We start from the raw sequence: 19105 nt of genomic DNA, 5'->3' as shown, positions 1-19105 counted from the left end.
TATTCCTCTATTCATATCATGTGCATCCATTCCATGCTGTGATATTTCAATGGATCCTTGATATTAATGGTGTGGGGCAACCCCCTTCACCCATGTAGATGACAACCCTCAGGCCTTCTCATCCTGTGAGACTATCATCTTTAGCCATCCATAAATCCTCCTCAATGGATCAATTCAACACTCTGGATGCCTTCTTCAGGTCTATATTGTGTGTGTGTGTGTGTGTGTGTGTGTGTGTGTGTGTGTATCTAGGCTTGTGATATCATCAATGTGGGCAACCCTCTCCATCTATGTAGATCAGCAACTCATCTCTAATATAGATTAGGGGGCTGAGTTGCTAAGGGAGTTGCCCATGGTCATATCCAGGATGTGTCAGAGGCAGAATTTGAACCCAGGTCTCCCTGAATCCAAGGCCAGACACTAAATCCAGGTTTTTCTGACCCTAAGGCCAGCCCTCTATACTGTAACATAGTACATTATATTATTATATATTATAATTATTGTGTTACATATAATATTAAATGTTATGTAGTTTAATATATTATACTATTATATTATAATTATTATATTGCCCATTATGTGATATAATACAATATGCTATAATGTATTGCCTCAGCTCTATATCATCCTTGAATTCATCATGTACCTAAGATATATTAAGATGATAAATATAGAATTGAACATAAGATTCATTACTGATGACCACAAATATAAACTTAAAAACTGATACCTTTATTTTTTTCTCTTTTCTCTCCTCTAAGCCTCATTTATTTCTTTAAAAAAATTTTCCCTTTTCTTTGTCATTTTCTCTGCTGCCTCACTCCTCTTCTGTCTTAATTCAATCCTTTAAACTTTTCTTCCTTCAAATAACTGGTTGTCTATTATTCCCCTCCTTTTTTTGAGGGGGGGTCTGGAGTGATTGGGAAGGAGAAGTTTTTCCAGTAGAATGGTAGCTTCTTAAGTTCAGAGACTGTTTTTATCATAGTATCTCTAGAGCCTAGACACAAGACCTTGCTCATGGTAGGTGCTTCAAAAAGTTTGTTGAATCTAAATTGAATGGAATGTTGAGGGTATTTTAATTTTTAGGAGAGCCAAAGGAAATGCAAAGAACTATAGTAGACTAGCCCTCTCCTTCACATTTACTATCCGTTTGGTCACGGGTAAGAGGCATCAAGGCGTAGTGGATAGAGAATTAGTCTTGGAGCTAGGAAAACCTGAATTCAAGGCCCATTTCTTTCTTTCTTTCTTTTTTTTTTTTGCTAGGCAATGGGGTTAAGTGACTTGCCCAGGGTCACACAGCTAGTAAGCGTTATGTGCCTAAGGCCACGTTTGAATTCGGGTCCTCCTGAATCCAGGGCCCATGCTCTATCCACTGCCCACCTAGCTGCCCTTCAAGGCCCATTTCTGAACACTTTACTGGCAATTACCCTGGGCAAGTCACTTAATCTCTCTTTGCCTTAGGCAAGTCTCCAAAATGTAAATTTCAGAGGAGGTGCCTGTTCACATTGGTAAAAGAGAGTTTCCTCATCCCTAGTTCCCAGCAATTAATGACATCGCGGATCCAATCTCTATTTTTGACTATAACCAAATCATTGAACTTCTCTGAATTTTAGTTTTATCAGCTGTGAAACGGGGGTAATAATGCCTACCTCACACACCATGCTACTTTATTTCTACTTCTGTGCTTTTATTCATTTTTTAATTTGCCTGGATTTGCTCTCTTTCCCCTCTATTTACTCAAATCCTACTTTGTAGAAGTTTTAAAAACAATTCTCCAAATAAAATAACATTCCCTAGTAACAGAATGAAACAATGTGAAACTCATATGCTATTTATAGCAGGTTTCCCCCATAATTCATTGGTTTCATCCCTTAATGAACTGAGGAAATCAGAGTTGATGAGGTTTGAGGGCATCATTTACTTCTTGCTCAGTGAGTATATGATCTGTAATCCTTCCATCGTGTTTACATAATTTGCAGCAGAGAGGATGATGATGACACTATAACTCAATGTTCACATCACATACTGTTGCTACCTGGCTCAGGTGATGAATGCTCTTTGGTTTGTACTAGTGTAGAAGGAAGGCTTCCATTCAGTCGGGACTTGTGAATGGTTCAGGAGCACTGAAGCTGATGGCTGGTGTTCCCCCCAAAGAGTAAATGTTAAAAAAAAATCCTAACACCAAAACAACAAAATTAGCGATATTAGTGAGGATAGAGGTGTACTACTGCCTGTGCCCCAGTTGCCAGCTGTTTTCTGGACAGGCAGGACTCTTGGTTTCCATTTATTGATGTAGGTAGACAGGAGTTGGAAATTCATGCTTACCTTTCATCACATTTGATCAGAATCACACTGTCTGTTCCAATCCCCAAGGCTGCAGCTCCCTTCTTCACTGAAAAGTGACTCTGAAAAAAAAGCATGTTTATGATCAGTCATGATTTAGTATTCAGCTCCTATCTCCCTCTGTTTCTTTTTGCTTTCAGTGTCTACTCTGAACCCTGCTATGTCCCTCTGTATCCTTGAATGACTGAGAATTTGTGACAGTTTTCAGTGAGGTTTTTTTCTAGGAAATTTCCATGACCCTTTATTTCCCAACACAAGACAGTGACTCCAACCAAACCTCACTTGTAAGATTTAATAATATGCTAACTGGCTCCAGGAAGTTGTATATTTCATGATTCCCCACAAAGAAGCCAACCCCAATTTTGCTAGTGGGAGAACTGAGTCAGTTTCCAGAGACTTCAGTGAAATTGTGTGTGCTCAACCAAGGGGAAAGTATGGCCTTAAGCATAGCATATATCATCCCTAGTACCATTAGAGGACCAGTCACTCAGATGAAGGGACCTTTCACCAGGCTAGAAAATGGGGTTGGGAAAAGGCATGAATTTATAGGCTACCACAGAAAGTGGACAGAGTGAAAGCCACTGGTACAAAAGACCAAATTTTTGAATGAGTTTTGGCTTGTGACTCAGAATCTGACTTTTGATTCAAATGGCTGTAATCATCCTGCAATTTGTAGAGCCTAGAAAGGCTAACTCCAGCCTAGCTGTAATGCATCTGCCTATCAGCCTTTCGTTATTAACTACAGATCATTAAGCTGTCCAAGAGAAGAGCTGCTTGCCCAGTTTAAATCCTTGTAGTGTTCCTGACTGGAATTTTAAGTTACAATTCCAAGAGGTGTACTCTTTCTTCCTCATGCCTACATTTAGCTCTGAGAATGTTTGGCTGTGCTGTTTAAGGTAGGCTGTCATTGCTAAGTCTTGAATTTAACAAACCAGAAAAAACATCACATTTCCCCCATACTTGGCAGTAGTGAGGAAAGTAAACCAGAATAAAAAGGGAAAATACTGTCATTAAAAAGCACTATTTAGTGGAACAAGAGTGATAAAGAGGACTATTACCCCCAGTTTTAAGCCCTTAGAGCCAGGCAAATATTATCAAAATACATGGGAACTAAAGAGAAAGAAAACAAAACAAAACAAAACAAAAAGCAAGACTTAATTGTTTGGGGTTTTAGGCACCTTTTCCAAAAAGTATCCTTTATGTTGAATCACATCTGATATTTTAATTTAACTTAATTTATGTTTATTTATATGTGATGTCTTAACAGAGCATGTTTTGACCCAAAAAGCAAAGCACCAAAGAAAAAAAAATTGCCCATAATATGCTAATAATGGGGAAAATACATAGAAAATACATATCAAAGGGAGCCAGCTGCGCTCCAGTGAGCAAGAATGTCTTGGATAGTTCACCTCAATGCAAAGACTTGAAAATATTAAACTGTAAAATGGCTAATTTGTGATAAAGAAGAGATCTAGTGCACCTGGTCCATAGGAGGAAGAATTTTAATCTGCTCTCTAATAAGGATAAATGGGGGGCTCTCAAAGAAGGAGCAATTACTCAGCATAATTGATCATTGTGCAGAATAATACAAATGGAAGGAAATACACATGGAAACATTGAAAGCTCAGAGGTAGGGAAAAAGTACTAGTGTTGGAAATGGACAAAGGAGAAAGCAAAAAAGAAAACAAAGAAATATTCAGCATTGGCTCAAATTTTCGGTAAAGGAAAGAAAAGAAAAGAGGGACAGAGTTATTGAAAGTCATTTAGAGAAATGAGAGGCCTTTGCTAATGTTCTGTGAATAAAAATATATTACAGCTGTCTCAGAGGATTAACCAACAAGGAAAAGCCAAACCATACAGGCAGCAGAATACCCTAGCTCTTTCTTCTCTGTTCTTACCACACCTGGAATTTTGTATTTTGTCTAGGTGTGACTTTTTAAAAGAGGCATTGATCGACAAGAGTGTGTCAAGAAGAGGGGAGCCATGTTGGTGAAGTGTCACTAAGAAATGGTTGAAGGAATTAAGACTATTTAACCTAGAGGAGAGAATCCTATGGAGAAACATGCTGGTTGACTTCAGTATTTGAAAGGGTAGCATGTGAAAGAACAAGCAGATTTGTTCTATGGCTCTCTAGAGGGCAGAGCTGTCGATAGATGGATATTACAAATAGACCAATCATGGCTTAACAGAAAAAAAGACCTTTCCAACAACTAGAGCTGTACAGTAATGGACCAGAATGTCTACTGGGTGTGAGTTCCCAATAAGCTTTCTATAGAACTGAATTTAGAGTCAAAGGTCTTGAGCTAGAACTCCGACTCTGCCATTTACCTGTGTGTCCTTGGGTAAATCTTTTAATCTCTTTGGGCCCCATTTTCCTTCTTTGTAAAATGAATAGGTTGGACTAGGCTTTCCTTCTCTAAAATTATTATCTATTCTTTTTTCCCCTGTTCTAACCATATCTCTGATTAATGATATGAAACCCATTTTATTTTCAAATAACAGTTCATACTATCTAGAAAATGGAGGCTTAATAATGACTAATTTCAATTTTTTAAAAGAAGATTCTTTTGGAAACCTGGATACAGAAAAACCTGGATATGGTACTTGGTATAAGTTTAAATTCCACACAGTGAGGATGTAATGGCTGTGAATATTGTATGCTGATAGTAAAGCACATAATTCCATTTTATCAGCTCGAGGAAGATAAGGAAAAGAGTGAGCACTTGCCAGCTTAGTATAGTTGAGGGTACTGTTGCTGAGGAGGGAAGATGGAATACGATGACCTCTTAGGTCCCATTCAGCCTGATGGCCTGGGAGTGCAGAGCCTGTTTCTCATCCATTTAATGGGGATAATAAATCTTCTCTCTCTTCTGAGGACAGTAGTGGAGTAGGTCAGATTTGTAGAGAGCACAGAGAGAAACCATATTGAACCAGATTTTCCTGTTTTGTCTGCTTCTTTGCCCAGGCTGTAATTTAGGCACTTTGGAAAGCTGCATTAACTGTTTAAAGCCTCCATGTAAACCAGGGATTTTAAACCTGGGGTCCATGAACTTTAATAAAAATATTTTGATAACTGTATTTCAGCATATTGGTTTCTTTTTTAATCCTATGTATTTAAGAATATTGCCCTGAGAAAGGGTCTGTAGGCTTCACCAGACTGTCAAAGGGGTCTTTGGCACAAAAAAAGATTAAGAAGTCCTGATTCAGACCAAGGCTTTTGGTGATCAATTGGTCAGTCTTGAAGCCTGAATTTTCTGGTTTGGGGACTGAGATCTCCTTCCCAGGGCTTTTAGGGTTAACCACTCCTCAATCCCCAAATGCTTAATGACTTCAATGTCAACACTCATCTCCTGACTGACTTGTAAGGTCAATTCCCCCCCTCCTTCCCCCGGTGACTTTCAGGTCAAAATTACCTCCAGCTTTTCCTTCTCCCATACCTTCCTTCTCCTTCCAGCCCTGAAAATTTTTTAGTACTTTTGGGAAAATGAAAAATAGTTGCCCCTGTGGGAAAAGTTAGCAATACCAATTTAGATAAATTATAGTTTCAATTCACTAAACAGTCCTCCTATGGACTAAGCAAGTCATTAAGGCATCCTAAACTGCATGATTTGCAACTGGAGTGAATCTTACACCCTGGAGGGTCTGGCTCATTAAGTTCTAATTATTGTGATTCAAAAAGAATATAACTGGTCATGTTCCCAAAGAGATCAAAATAATTCAGAGTAGACGCAACAGTAAGAAAGAAGGAAGCAAGTCATGGCTGTGAAACTATTCTTGGTCTTTACGCTCAAGATCAATTAGCAGCCTGCTGTCACCTAATGGGGGTTGTGCCCTAAATATCTATTAGAGCAAAAGACAACTTTGACCTAGGCTTCTCACCTCTGTATGAGAAGGCAACTGAAGATTTAAAAGTAGAGCGAATGCTTACAAGGGGACTGGCCAACAAGTTGCAGTGGAGTGAAAGCTTGATTTAAAGTCAGTGGAGGTGGGTTCAAATCCCAGCTGTGACATTTACTATTGACAAATCACTTCTGCTGCTTGGTCCTCGGTGGCCTCATTTGTAAAATAAGGGGGTTGGTGTAGATATCTTTCGTTATAGCATTAAGTCTCTGATTCATGGTCTGTTGGATTGTGGTAAGCACAGTAATGGAAGAGCGAGCTATCCTAAGTCCAGGCATGTGTTGGTGCCTGCCCAAACTCAGAGAGCCGATTCTTAAATTTGGAGAGTGAGCATTCACATTTTGGAAACTGGCGAATGCTACAAACTGGAGCTTAATGTATTTGTTTTGTTGAATATCTAGATAGAAGAAGGTAATAGGGAAAATGTTAACAACGCAGGATAAACTTTAAAGTGTGTCATGGGTACAGTCCTTGTCTCCCTAAAGACCGTTGTTAAATATTTAACAATGCTGCCTTGTCTAAAGCCTGCATTTAAAGTTATACTCCTTTGAAATTCCTATTAAAATTAAAATTTTATGTGGGTGAGGTAAAAATAAGTCATGTCAGTCATATACATCTTACTGGGAAGGAGGTTCAGAGAAATTTCCTGAGAAAAAATTTTAATAGTAGGGAAAGGGTAGAGGAGAGGAAGGGAAGGGAACATTCACATGCTGGGTACTTAGGGGTGGAAAAGGGAAAAAAACACCCCTGGGAGAGGGAACCCAAGATTAGGCAGCTCTACTCCCAACTCTAACTAGTTATGTAACTTTGAGCAAGTTCTTCTCCTTCTCCATGCCTCAGTTTCTCACTTAACATATGAGGGATAAGAGTCTGTAGGATCCTTGCCAGCTCTGAAGTTCCACAGCTAAATAAATTTCAATGAATTTACATGTTTCAGAGATCATTGGAACTGCCATTCTTTTCTGGCTTCAGAGATTTTACATCTGTGCACACTTGGTTTCAGGATCAAAACTCTTTTAGAGTATCATCTCCTGAGAATATTTTTTCTAAGGCAAGATACCCCAAGAAAGCAATAGTGATCATGTCCCTTCACCCCCTGTCCCTCCAATTCCCCCCCCCCCCGGAAAGCTCTTATGACAAATGATAAATACCAAACCCTGTAGAGTCTTCCAGAGGGTATCACTGACTCAGTGCCAGTACTCAGTTTGAAGAAGTGGAGACAAGTTAGAATTGACTTGTAAAGAGCTGAAAGCCAGATAACTATGGAAATTTACCTCAAAAGATCTTGTGTGTCCTGATTACAAAGAACATTTTTTCCTTCTGGTTAGATTATGGTGCTTCATCGAGGTTATTTTTGGAAGGGCTTGTGTCACGTAGGGGAAATAATGAACTCAGTGGGAAGTAGCTCGAAGCTGGGGATATCGCAGAGCTCAGGATTCTGGTTCAAGTGGATGAGAAGCGTGGTCACTAGCAATTTTGGCACCCAGGGCAAGAACTATGAAATCGTGCTCACTATAAGCCATACTGAATTCATGCTCAAATCAACAGTGGTGGTAGGGAGACCCTGACACTGGCCCCTTTTGGGGGGGTGCTACATCCTAAAGAGAGGCAACAGAAATCTGATTTTAGTGTGGGAGGAGATTCTAAATTCCCCCAGGCACCTGCTAGAAGGAGCAGGATGGGGCAGGGAACCCACATGGCATGCATGTTTGTGCTCTCTGTATTTCAGCATCTTGCTATCTCTGTTTAGTTATGTGACCTTGTGAACAGAATTGTAGATTTGGTCTCTTGATGAAGGTCTCTGGGAGTTTATGAGATGGTTTGAAAAGCCTTTTTTGTAAGGTTATATTAAATTACTTTTAAAGGATTTTTCTTTCTCAAGCTATTTCTTTGGAAGGAAAGGGCTACTGAACACAACTAAAATGTTAAATGCCAGTGTTAACAACAACAACAACAGCAACTGATGTTATAGAACACTTCCCAGCTACAAAGCACTTTCACATTCAGTATTATTTTCCAACTCCCAAATCCACTCTGAGGGTTTAGGCATTACAATGATCATAATCCCCATTTCACAGAAAAGGCAAACTGAGCCTCAGAGAGGCCACATGAAATCGCTCAAGGAAACATAGATGCTAATTGGAAGAGCCATATCTTCAATCAAGTTCTTCTGACTCCAAATGCTATGCCCTTGCTACTATACCACTCTGCTTTTTTTTTTTGCTCTGACTTGTACAGCTTCTTCCTCTCTTCAAACCACATTTGAGTGGTTTTAATTAGTCCTATTCATTAGTCCTTTATTAAGAGACTAAATCTATTAAAAAAATGCCCATTTGGACAGAGCCATTAGGTAACTTGCCCATGTTTTCTGGATGTAAAGAGATGTAATTCCAGGATTTTTTGGTTATGTCTTAGTACTTTAAAATCAGAAGAGGCCTCAGTAGCCATATAACCCAAACCTCTTATTTTACAAATGGGGAAACTGAGTCCCAGAGAGATGATGTTCTAGGTCACTTTGGAAGAGTCAGGATTGAAACCTATATCCCAGTCAAGGGTCCTAGTACATATAATGCCTCTACAAGAAGAAAAGACAAAGGTGGGAGCAGGAAAGGTTTGAAGAAAAATAGAATAAAAGATTCTTTCCTGGGAAAATTCTTTTACTTGCTAATGTCAGGAGTTTCTGCTTACATATTAAGATAGGCACTAATAGGCAAGGGTAGAACAACCCATGATCCTTGCTAAACCCAGACTAGCTGGAGACTTTTTGGGCAGCAAGTCAAGAAAGTCAGTCTGAGGAAATTTCTACAATCAGAATGGCAGGGGAAACAGGTTTTTCTCTGGATGTTCTCAGTGGAGTTCCTGCGCCCTTTGAAGATCATTCTGCAGTGGAATTCTGATCCCTAAATGTGGCCACACAAGTGCAGAAGAAAATGAACAAACAGTCCTATTTGCTACAAAGTATGATAAGAAAATTTACATGGATTTTTTTTTTCAGAAATGCAATTAAGTGTCATTTCTGCCTGTGGGCTTCTATAAATGTCACCTCATAAACTCAGTTTTTGAAGTAGAAGACAGAAAAGTGTTGTGACCTGTATCTCTCATCTCTCTGTTTCTCTCTCATACCTAATCTGAGTTATTCAATAGAAAGTGGAGAAATTTTCATCGGAGGTAAGTAATCAGCACAGAGATTGGTGCTCTTCAGTTAGCATGGAAATAGAAAGAACACTTATCTGTCAGTCAGAAGACCTGGGTTCTGGTCATATATTCAGCTGGAATTGAGTTTAGACATTATCTAGTATAGGAGTGGGGAACCTGTGGGGCCTTGAGGCCACAGATTCTGTGACATTTGGAATCAAAGGGCCACATTTAAAGACCTAGAGGGCCACATGTGTGACCTTGAGACCTCGAGTTCCCCACCCCTGGTCTTGTCCATATAAGAAAACTGAAGATCAGAGAGGTTCAGTCAGTTAGTTAAGAAGCATTTATTAAACACCTACCATCTTCTAGGCTCTACACTAAAGCCCTGGGGATACAAAGAAACACAAAAACTTTGTCCCTGATCTCAAGGATGACAGAACCTTGGGATATACCCTAGGTCAGTGGGGATGAAGAACCAGCAAAGAAAACTGAGAAGGAATAGTTAGACAGATTGGAGGAGAACCAAGAGAGAATAAATGGTGTTGAGTAAATGGAAGGTAATCTCAAAGAGACACCCCAGTACCTGGGGACACCAAGAAACGTCTTCTACAGAAGGTAGGATCTGAGCTGAGTCTTGAAGGAAGTCAGAGAAACTATGGAGGTAAAGAAAGAGAGCATTCCCGGTATAGGGGACAGCCGAGGCAAAAGCACAGAGATGGCCAATGGAGAGTCCTGCCACAGAATGGCAAGAAGGCTGGAAGAGTGCGTGGAGGGAAGTAGAGCACAAGAAGGCTGAAGAGGTGGGAAAGGGTCAGGTTATGAAATACTTGAAATGCTAAACAGAGGAGGTTATATTGAACCCTAAAAGTAAGACAGAGTCACTGGAGTTTATTGAGTAGTTGGGGGACATGGTCAAATTTACAAAGAAATCACTTTGGCAGCTGAGTGAAGGATGGATTGTAGTGGGAGAGTTTTGAGGTAGGGAGATGGATAGGAAGTCTATAGCAATAGTCCAGGCCAGACTGAGTTGGGGGGGAAATAAATACATACATACATATAGATGTACATTTTTTGTCACACATATAGACACATATTATATACATAATATGTGTGTATATGTATATACACACACATACATACATACATACACATATATATTCTCACCACATCATGGTGAGACTACCTAGGAAAAAAGGGATATATGTTTATGTGTATATGTATGTGAATATTTATGTGTATATAGTATGTATATACATGTGGATAGAAATAAACACACATATATATTCTTATCACATCATGCCTGGATTATATGTGATGTGTGTGTATATATGATGTTGCAAAGGTAGAAATAATCAGATTTGTCAACAGATTGGATATGTGGAGTGAGAAGCTGAGGATGACATTGAGGTTATGGGAGGATATTGGTATTCTTGATAGGAATAGGAAGTTTGGAATAGGGGAGAATTGGAGGAAAATAGAATGAGTTCTGTTTTGGGCATGTTGGGTTTGAGATGCTCATGGGATATCTATTTGAGATATCTAAAATGCAGCTGGTGAGTTGAGACTGGAGCTCAAGAGAGAATTTAAGGATGAGCATATGAGAATTAGCTGCTTAGAAATGATAAATAATGCTCTAGGAGCTGACGTGATGACAAGTTAGTATATATAGAGAAAACAAGAGTGTTGATGACAGAACCTTGGGATATACCCTAGGTCAATGGGTATGAAGAACCAGCAAAGGAAACTGAGAAGGAATAGTTAGACAGATTGGAGGAGAACCAAGAGAGAATAGTGACTGTCCCAAAGTCATACAAGCAGTAAGTAGATGGCCAATATTTTAACTTAGATTCTCTAACTCCAGATTTGGATGTGGAGCTCTTTCCACTGAACCTCCTTGCCTCTCTTGCCTCCGTCAGTAATTGCATGACCTTAAGCACATCACTTCACCTTTATGAGTTCCATTTTCCTTACTTGTAAAAAGATGCATGGGCTAGATGATCTCTGAGGTCTTTTAGAGATCTGATATGCTATGATTCTAAGGTAGCCTCTGATCATTGCTGCCACCACTATAGCTTTTTAGGATTTACTATGAAATTGGCAGTTTTTCCCGCTGCCCTGGCTTCCTGCCACTCTTCCTAGCTCTGCTGCAGAGACACATAAATCTGCTGCTGCCATTAGTCGCATATTCCTTGTCCATCCCCAGCATTCTCCATCTGTATGACAAAATTTTTAAACGACCCCAGATTAAAGGAATTGAAGTAGCACCTCAATCATTGTCTTCAAGCATATGAAAATTTATACATGGATGATGGAGGCAAATTATTCTTAAAGTCTACTTCAGAGTGAGCAATGGGAAATGAATCAAGCATATAATAACATGGGCTTAAGCGAGATGACAGGAACTTTTTGGCCCTGAGCATTTTAAAGTGGAAGGATGGATTACAAACTGAAGTTTTATGCAACCTGTGGATCTTAAAGAGTGGAATAAATGGATGTGTTTCTTTTTGGAGGGATTTAAAGAAATCTTCCCAAAGACAAGGGATAAATGAAATGAATTCTGAAAGCCTCTACTACCTCAGTCAGTCTATGTCAAGAATGTGGTTTTATTCTAGTGGCTGGTAATATGCCTTTTGTACCTAATATACCTTTATACAGAGTCATAACTAAGGCAGGAAAGTTGGTGCTTTGCTCCAGTTGCTTATATGGAAGTTGTACTTCCTCCCTGCAGTGGTCCAGAAGATGTTATCTTCATGCCTTGTGGGCCTCCTCTGCTCATTTCCTTATGGAGATTTTGGGAAGAAAGTGGGCTCCAGGAGAAGTTGAATGAATGGATAAAAGACTAATGGAGGAGAGGGAAGGAAAAAGCCACACCTTCCACTCTCAGTTGCACTATCCTATTTTTACTGCAGGTAAAACAGTTCCTAGTTAAGTCTATGCCTTTGGCATGACCTTGGGCAAAGGTCAGCAATGACATCTTTTTCAGTATAATATAATGCTGTCGAAATGCTGGATCTCAACGAAAATAAATCCCACCAATGGATCTTTGAACTAAGCTAGTCTTTAATGAACTTTAATTCATCTGTCAGATATGATGTAAAGAATTCATCAGGGGCAGCTAGGTGGCACAGTAGATAGAGCCCTGGCCTTGGAGTCAGGAGGACCTGAGTTCAAATCTGGCCTCATACACTGGACACTTACTAGCTGTGTGACCCTGGGCAAGTTACTTAACCCCAATTGCCTCACCAAAAAGCAAAAAAAAAATTCATCAAGATTGTAAGGCTATCAGAACCACCTAGCACTTTTACTGAAGTTCATATGATAATTTCCCCTGCCCAATGACTTGTCTAAGTTGATTACAGTTGGAAGAAGGAGAGTCAAGAGGAAGTTGCAAAAAACAAATAAACAACCTGACAACTTTCTTCCCCTCAAAAATGATGGAAAGAGATTCTACCTCTTAGACACCAAGAAAAGAAAGCATGGCACACAATACTCATGCTCTGATGGGTTTGGGTTGGGGATTGAGCCAAGAAAACAGGTCTTAATTGGAACTTAGTCTTGGAGAGAATGAAAGCCAACATGGCAGGGCAAAGGCCATTTAATGGATAGCATGGATGTACATAGGGGATATACCACTACCCTGGTATACCTCCTCAAGGTAAGCTAATAGCAGCAAAAAGAGCCAATTCTGAGCTGGTCTAAGTTCAGTGTTCTTCTGTAATAAAACTCAGGGTTTGTAAGGATATAGAGAGACTTAACTCGTGAGACCAGGAAGTCATTACTACAACTTTGGGACACCGATTCCAAGAGCACACTGTGCAAGAGCACAGTGGTACAGAAAATTGGAGACAGGGTGGTTCTCTCAAATTCATGTAACCTGCTTAACTGAACCCCTTTGAAGACAGAGAAAGGGATGTCTTTGAAAAGTTAAAAAAACACACAATCAAAAATGAAATGCTCAATTATAATTAATTGACATTCAGCTATTACCTTCCCTTTAGCTCCAGGGCTACTAGCTATGGTTATAAAGTATAAATATGGGTTTTCTAGTCTGTACTTATTCTTAATTTTATGTGTTTGTGATCTCTTTGTTCCTTTCCTTTCTTTGTTTTTCATTTGAAAACAAAATAAAATATTTAAAATAGGAAAAAAGAAAAGAAAAATGAAGAATTGGATTTTAAAATACCCCCTTGTAAGTTGGTTCTTCTTTCAGCTTTCTGAGATCTCCTGTGGCCATTCTCTACATGTCTCTCTTATCCCCTTCCCTATCATTTGCTTTCACTGTCACCAGTGGAGTCCTTGAGCATCCAATGAAATAGTCCCTTGAGATCCTTTGACAATTCATAGCAGAGTTTGTGAAGGAATGTCACAGTGAGTGGCAAGATAGGTTGGTATCTTATCTGATGCTAACTGTCAATGAAATCTCAAGTTTATTTTATTTATTCAGATGATTGGAATGGATTCCAAAGCAGCTGATTGGTGGTTTTGTTCTCATTTACTCCTTCACTGGTATGTGAAAGAAAGCTCAACACCCTCAGGGTCAAAGTGTCATAGCCTTTAGAGAAACAAATGATCAAATGGAACAGTTTTTCTCACGGCCTAAATTACACCCTCACTCTCTTTCCTTGAAACTTGGGCACTTTAGATGAGAATTTGCTCTTTTAAGGCTGCTAGGGGACCATTTAGTAGACTTTTAGTGTGGTGCCTGGTCAGGGTTTAGAAATCTGGCAAAATATCAGTATCCTACTGCCTAGACAGCAGTTAGGAGTGAACGTAATCCTGGGCCGGATTCAATGCTGAGTTTGGAGTTTCCTTGACTTAAAGGAGGCTGGGCAAGGGACCAATGAGTCTAGACCTAACCATAGGCAAAAGGATGCTGACTTGCTATTTGATGTTAGAATATCCAGTCAAGTCAGGTAAAGAGTGAGTTGTCTGGCATTATGTAAATAACACATCTGTTTGATTATATTTTCAATTGGATAGACAGAGCACTTAGGTATTATGTGGGCACAGCTTCAATGGTAGCCTAGTTGTCTGAAAGAATCAATATTTCTTCAGTTTACTGAGGAAGAGAAGAAGCAATAGAAGCACAGATATTAGGAAAATCCAGTTCTATAATGCATAAAACCTGCATTTCAGAAACAGAAAAGCAAGTTCCTCCCTCCCAGTAAATAAATCCTTCCCCTGCCCCCCTCTTTCCCAAGTGGGTGACAAGAATGGAATGTGGAGATAGAGATAGATAGCAATTCTGAGTATCTTTTTTTTTTTTCCGCAGTGACATTCACAAAATATACCATTGATAAAAACAGAAACACGTACATGCTCAGATGTGAAGGCAACCAGTCTGGGAATAGATGCCATTCCTTTCTCTTTGACTTCTGGAAACATCTTGAAACGTGCAATCAACATAGCATACATGTTAGATATGGCACCACCTGGAGTGCACAGTAATATACTGTTACTTTTCTATTCATTAGGAACATCATTTATGTACAAGTTACATCCTTTCTTTCTATCTATTAACCTAGAGAGCCTCACTTTGAAACCTTCAATCTAAGAAAACCCAAGATAGTAATAGGTGCTGATGTACAATTGTCAAAGCTATCCAGCTTCCTCATCTTTGTAAAGTTCACTAGGTGGTGAGAGGAAGAGTGTGAGAGCAAATGCTAAGAAAAGGTCTGGAGAACTTGAAAAAAAAAGATGAAAGAAAGAAAAAACCATAACAGTCCCAATGGCCTGTGATGAAAAGGTAGGTTGGACTAACTTGGGTCATGAAATGAATCTTTTCCTTCCTTGGTCTCAGTCTACAGAGAAGTTACTTTGGATGTACTGATTTTACATTAGAGAAAGTCAGGAGACCCACCAATGTAAATAGAAGATTGCTAAGGACCAGAGTCATAAATAATAATATTATGCCTAAGGTGGGAAATATGAAATGAGCCTGGAGCTCAAGCAGCATAGAATGTGCCCTCAAGCTTGCTACTAGAGAAAGAAGGGAGGGCCAAGGACCGGAGAAGAGCTCATCTGGGTGCAGCCACTGAGGGAAATGAAGAACTGTCTGGTAGTTTCCTATTTTAGCTAATCATCCTTTCTTATTAGGTGCTAAGCTCAGTCCTTTCTATGATGCTTAAAGATCTGCAAGTGCTGTCAGTGTCCTCTAAATTTCTTTGCCCTGAGACATAGTGTTAGTCACCCTGCCCTAGTTATGCTTCTGTTAGAGGAGTGCCTAAGAACTGATTAGTCTATATCTGATCTTCGAAATTGAAAATAGGAGCATTCTACCCCAGGCCAGGGTTCCTAATATATGTGGCCTGAATGTTAAGCCAGTCAGTCACTTTAAATCTTGCTTTAGGCTATACATCCCTGTGAAAATTTCATTTTTATACTAACACTAAATATTTATTTCCATTCATTTTTACTGTATTCCAGGGGAATGTAATGTATCTGCCACTGGAATGATAGCAAATTAACTTTGGTTAACTGTGAGGATGATTTATAGCAATTTAGTTTAGGACATGCATGAAAACTCATCATTTCCTTTTATTCATTTCCAAACCCTACCCTTGCCTCTTAGAAAGATTGATACAATGTAATCATGATAATTAACAAAATTCTCTTTATTTATGAAACACTTAAGTCTATATTGAACTGTTAATGCTTACTGGATTGTATTATGATTGTAAGTTAATGTTTTCAAATCTCGTATCTTGTCCACATTGGGTGGGCCCTTGGGCCATGGTTCCTCATCTCTAAAATGAGACAGTTTGACTAGATGATCCCTACCAGGTTTAAAGCCTTTTTCCAGTGAATGTAGCCTATGCTTGTGAAAAGAAGGAACCATTTTTTCATCAGTTGTCAGGAATCATGTTTTAGTTACTTTTGGTTACCTAAGTTATATGGCCTTAAGCAAATTACTGGGCCTCAGTTTCCTCACTTTTAAAATGAAAGGTTTTTAAACTAGATGATCTCTAAGGTTCTTCTAGTTTGGTCATTAATGAGTTATGAAATAAACACATTTTTAACCAATGCAGATGGATGCAAATGTTGACACAAGAGGTATAAGTCTCTAAGTGAGAGAAAATGGTCAATATGTTTGAGGTGGTGCTGTCTTGCCTATTCAAAGGTGACACTATTGACCCAACACCAGCAGAACATGTGCTTCAAGAGTTTTTCCCTTCCTATGTTCATGCAAAGTGGCCCAGTGCAGCCAGGGCCCATGACCCTCATTAGCACTGTGCTCTAAACCAAAGGATTTGGTTGGCCTAGAATGACTCTCCCTGAGACTCAGGCACTCATTATCAGCCAGATTGAGGACAGTGACTTGGGGGCCTCAGAAAACTCAACTCCCTCCTGCATGGGATCTCTGAAAGGTTGGTAGAGCTTAATGCTTGCAGTACAAGGTGAGAGCTCACTAAATGTTATTTGTCCAGGTTTTTTTCTCTGTCCTTTGGGGGGGGCATTCTTGTGTTTGTGTTACATGCAATTAGGACAACATTTCTCATGAAGCTTTCAGCTTCCTAATGGGGCATTTTGCAGCTCAGGGATACCCCTCTGCCTGAAGCAATATTGATGGAAAATGAACAGAAGTGACACTTGGGAAAAGATATTTGCTGTAGCAGCACAGTGACAAGGAGAGGCCACCAGCTACATTGGAAAAAATAATGGGTCTGGACCTGGGTATAAAGGTAATGTAATGTAAAAGTGGAGTATTCCAAATTCCAAATCCCAGATTGCAAATCTCTTTGTGTTTTTTTAAAGCATTGATGACAATTATATTTACCTCTAGGGAGAGGGGCTTCCCAAAAACAGGGAGAATTTTGCTACCTTCAGAAGTCTGGGGAAATATCTTCATATTAAGACCCTGACCTTTTTCTAGATGTAGGGATTGCCCAGGGAAGCCCTATGTGATTCACTTCATTTATGTGTACCATAAGAAGTGAATCTTAAGATGGAATAAATCTATGCAAGTGGATGGTAGTCAAGGAGGAAAGTAAATAATGAGAATGAGTCTGGCTCCTTCTTTGTTCCTAAATGAGCCAACACCTGTGGTGTTCCACCCCGTAGATTAAAAGCCAAAGTGAACCTCTGCTTATGGGTTCAATTTCCATGAAGACAAATGAACTTTGTCATGTCATATAGTCTTATGTTGTACCCTGAATCCCAGCCAGCCTTTTGGCAAATTCACACCATTGGTCATAAGGGGATGGGGTGACTGGATGTGCAAATTCATAACTATTGCTGATGAAGACCTCAATATGCTAACCATGCTAATGGTGGGTCAATAGATACATCTTTGTAGAAAGAGGTCACAGGCAAAGTATCCCCCAGGGTCCATCTTTTTTAAGGGACCTAAATGCAAATTCTTCCTCTGTAGGGGAGTAGGGTCAATAGGGATGTAGTACCAGGATGGCAGGGAATCTGAGGTCTCTACATGTCTGGAAAGACTTTGTGAAAGTCCAGATTGTCCAAGCTGTCCAGGTAAATTAATTGAGGCAGAGACTGAAACGACTTCAAAAGAAATCTGCTTCTATGTCCAAGAGGGCAGCAATGTCTTCATACCAGAGGTCTAGAGCTGGAAGGGGCTTCTAGGACTGTTTAGTCCAACCCCCTTGGGAAACTGAGGCCCCAGGAGATTAAGTGACATGAAAATTGCTGGTCCCACTTTGGAACTTCTATCTCAGACATGTGGTATGGCATAGACCTTCTCATCATCTTCCCTTCTCCCCTGTCTTAAGGGTAATGTTCATGATTGTTTACCAAGGCAGTAACTTTAAGGATTACCTAACCATACCCCTGAAGCCACACTGAGTTTGGAGACCAGTTTCATTTGAGTGACCATGGGCAAGTCACTTCATATCTCTCATCATCAGTTTCCTCATCTGCAAAAGGAAAGGGTCAAGCCAGATAACCTTTAAAGTCTCTTCCAGCTTCTGATCCTGTGATCCTGCCAGTTTCCCACAAAGTGATGCCACAAATGGTGTACATTGACCTTCTCTCTGTGAGGTTCTAGCCTTCTTCAGTTTCATTTCACTAAATTTGGTGTTCTCATAGACTGAGAAATTGGTGAGCCTGAAACCTGGATTCTACCCCTGTCCCTACTTTTTCACTTAATGTGCATCTTGCTATGTTGACTTTGAGTAAGTTACTCTACCTCTCTAAGTCTCAGTTTTTTCATCTGTAAAATGGAGTTATACAAACTGATGTTTAAAGTCCCTTCAGGCTCTAATGATCTGTGCTGTGCATTCCTAGTGTTTTCCCTGGGAAGCAAGAGGATTTCTGTCTGGTTCTGTGACTGCCTGGCCACAGCAGTCCAGGCAACAAGGAATGCAACTCCTTTTTTCTGACTTGATTCTCTTCCTGCTGCCCTCATGGCCCCAAGCCAGCAGACACCTGCAAATTCCTTTAGCTAACATGTATTACTCTTCTAAGAAACTAAACTCTTATTTCTTTCCCAAGTTGAATGCTTAAGGCCAGCTGCCTGCTTTTCTATTAGTAAACAATTCGCCTTTTAAGAAGGAGGAGAAAATCCTGTTTATTTATGTTCCGTTATATCTTCAGATCAGACTCACATAAGATAAATTGAAGGGTTTTTTTTTCCTGCTTAGAGAAATATTTAAGAAACATAGGTGTGGGCACTGGTTTTGTTTAACTGTGATGGGGAGAGGGCTTATTAACTTGCTAAGTTCCTGGGTCATGGATCATAGGATTATAAATTTAGAGTTAGACA

General features: G+C 39.7%; 1 protein-coding gene across 1 annotated transcript in view; it reads right to left on the bottom strand.

Annotated features, from left to right (window-relative positions):
- The window catches only part of GAD2 (glutamate decarboxylase 2), an 84312-nt gene that overhangs the window by 52695 nt on the left and 12512 nt on the right, over window positions 1–19105 (bottom strand). Inside the window, exons 7-8 of the mRNA XM_020978230.2 lie at window positions 14698–14813; window positions 2326–2405 (exon numbers count right to left, since the gene is read on the bottom strand). Coding sequence (XP_020833889.1) covers window positions 2326–2405; window positions 14698–14813 — 196 coding nt within the window. The remainder of the gene's footprint in view (window positions 1–2325; window positions 2406–14697; window positions 14814–19105) is intronic.

The sequence above is a fragment of the Phascolarctos cinereus genome, unplaced genomic scaffold (genome assembly GCF_003287225.1).
Source record: "Phascolarctos cinereus isolate Bilbo 61053 unplaced genomic scaffold, phaCin_HiC Scaffold_1;HRSCAF=81, whole genome shotgun sequence".
NCBI lineage: Eukaryota > Metazoa > Chordata > Mammalia > Diprotodontia > Phascolarctidae > Phascolarctos > Phascolarctos cinereus.
This window is presented reverse-complemented; position numbering and strand designations above follow the sequence as displayed.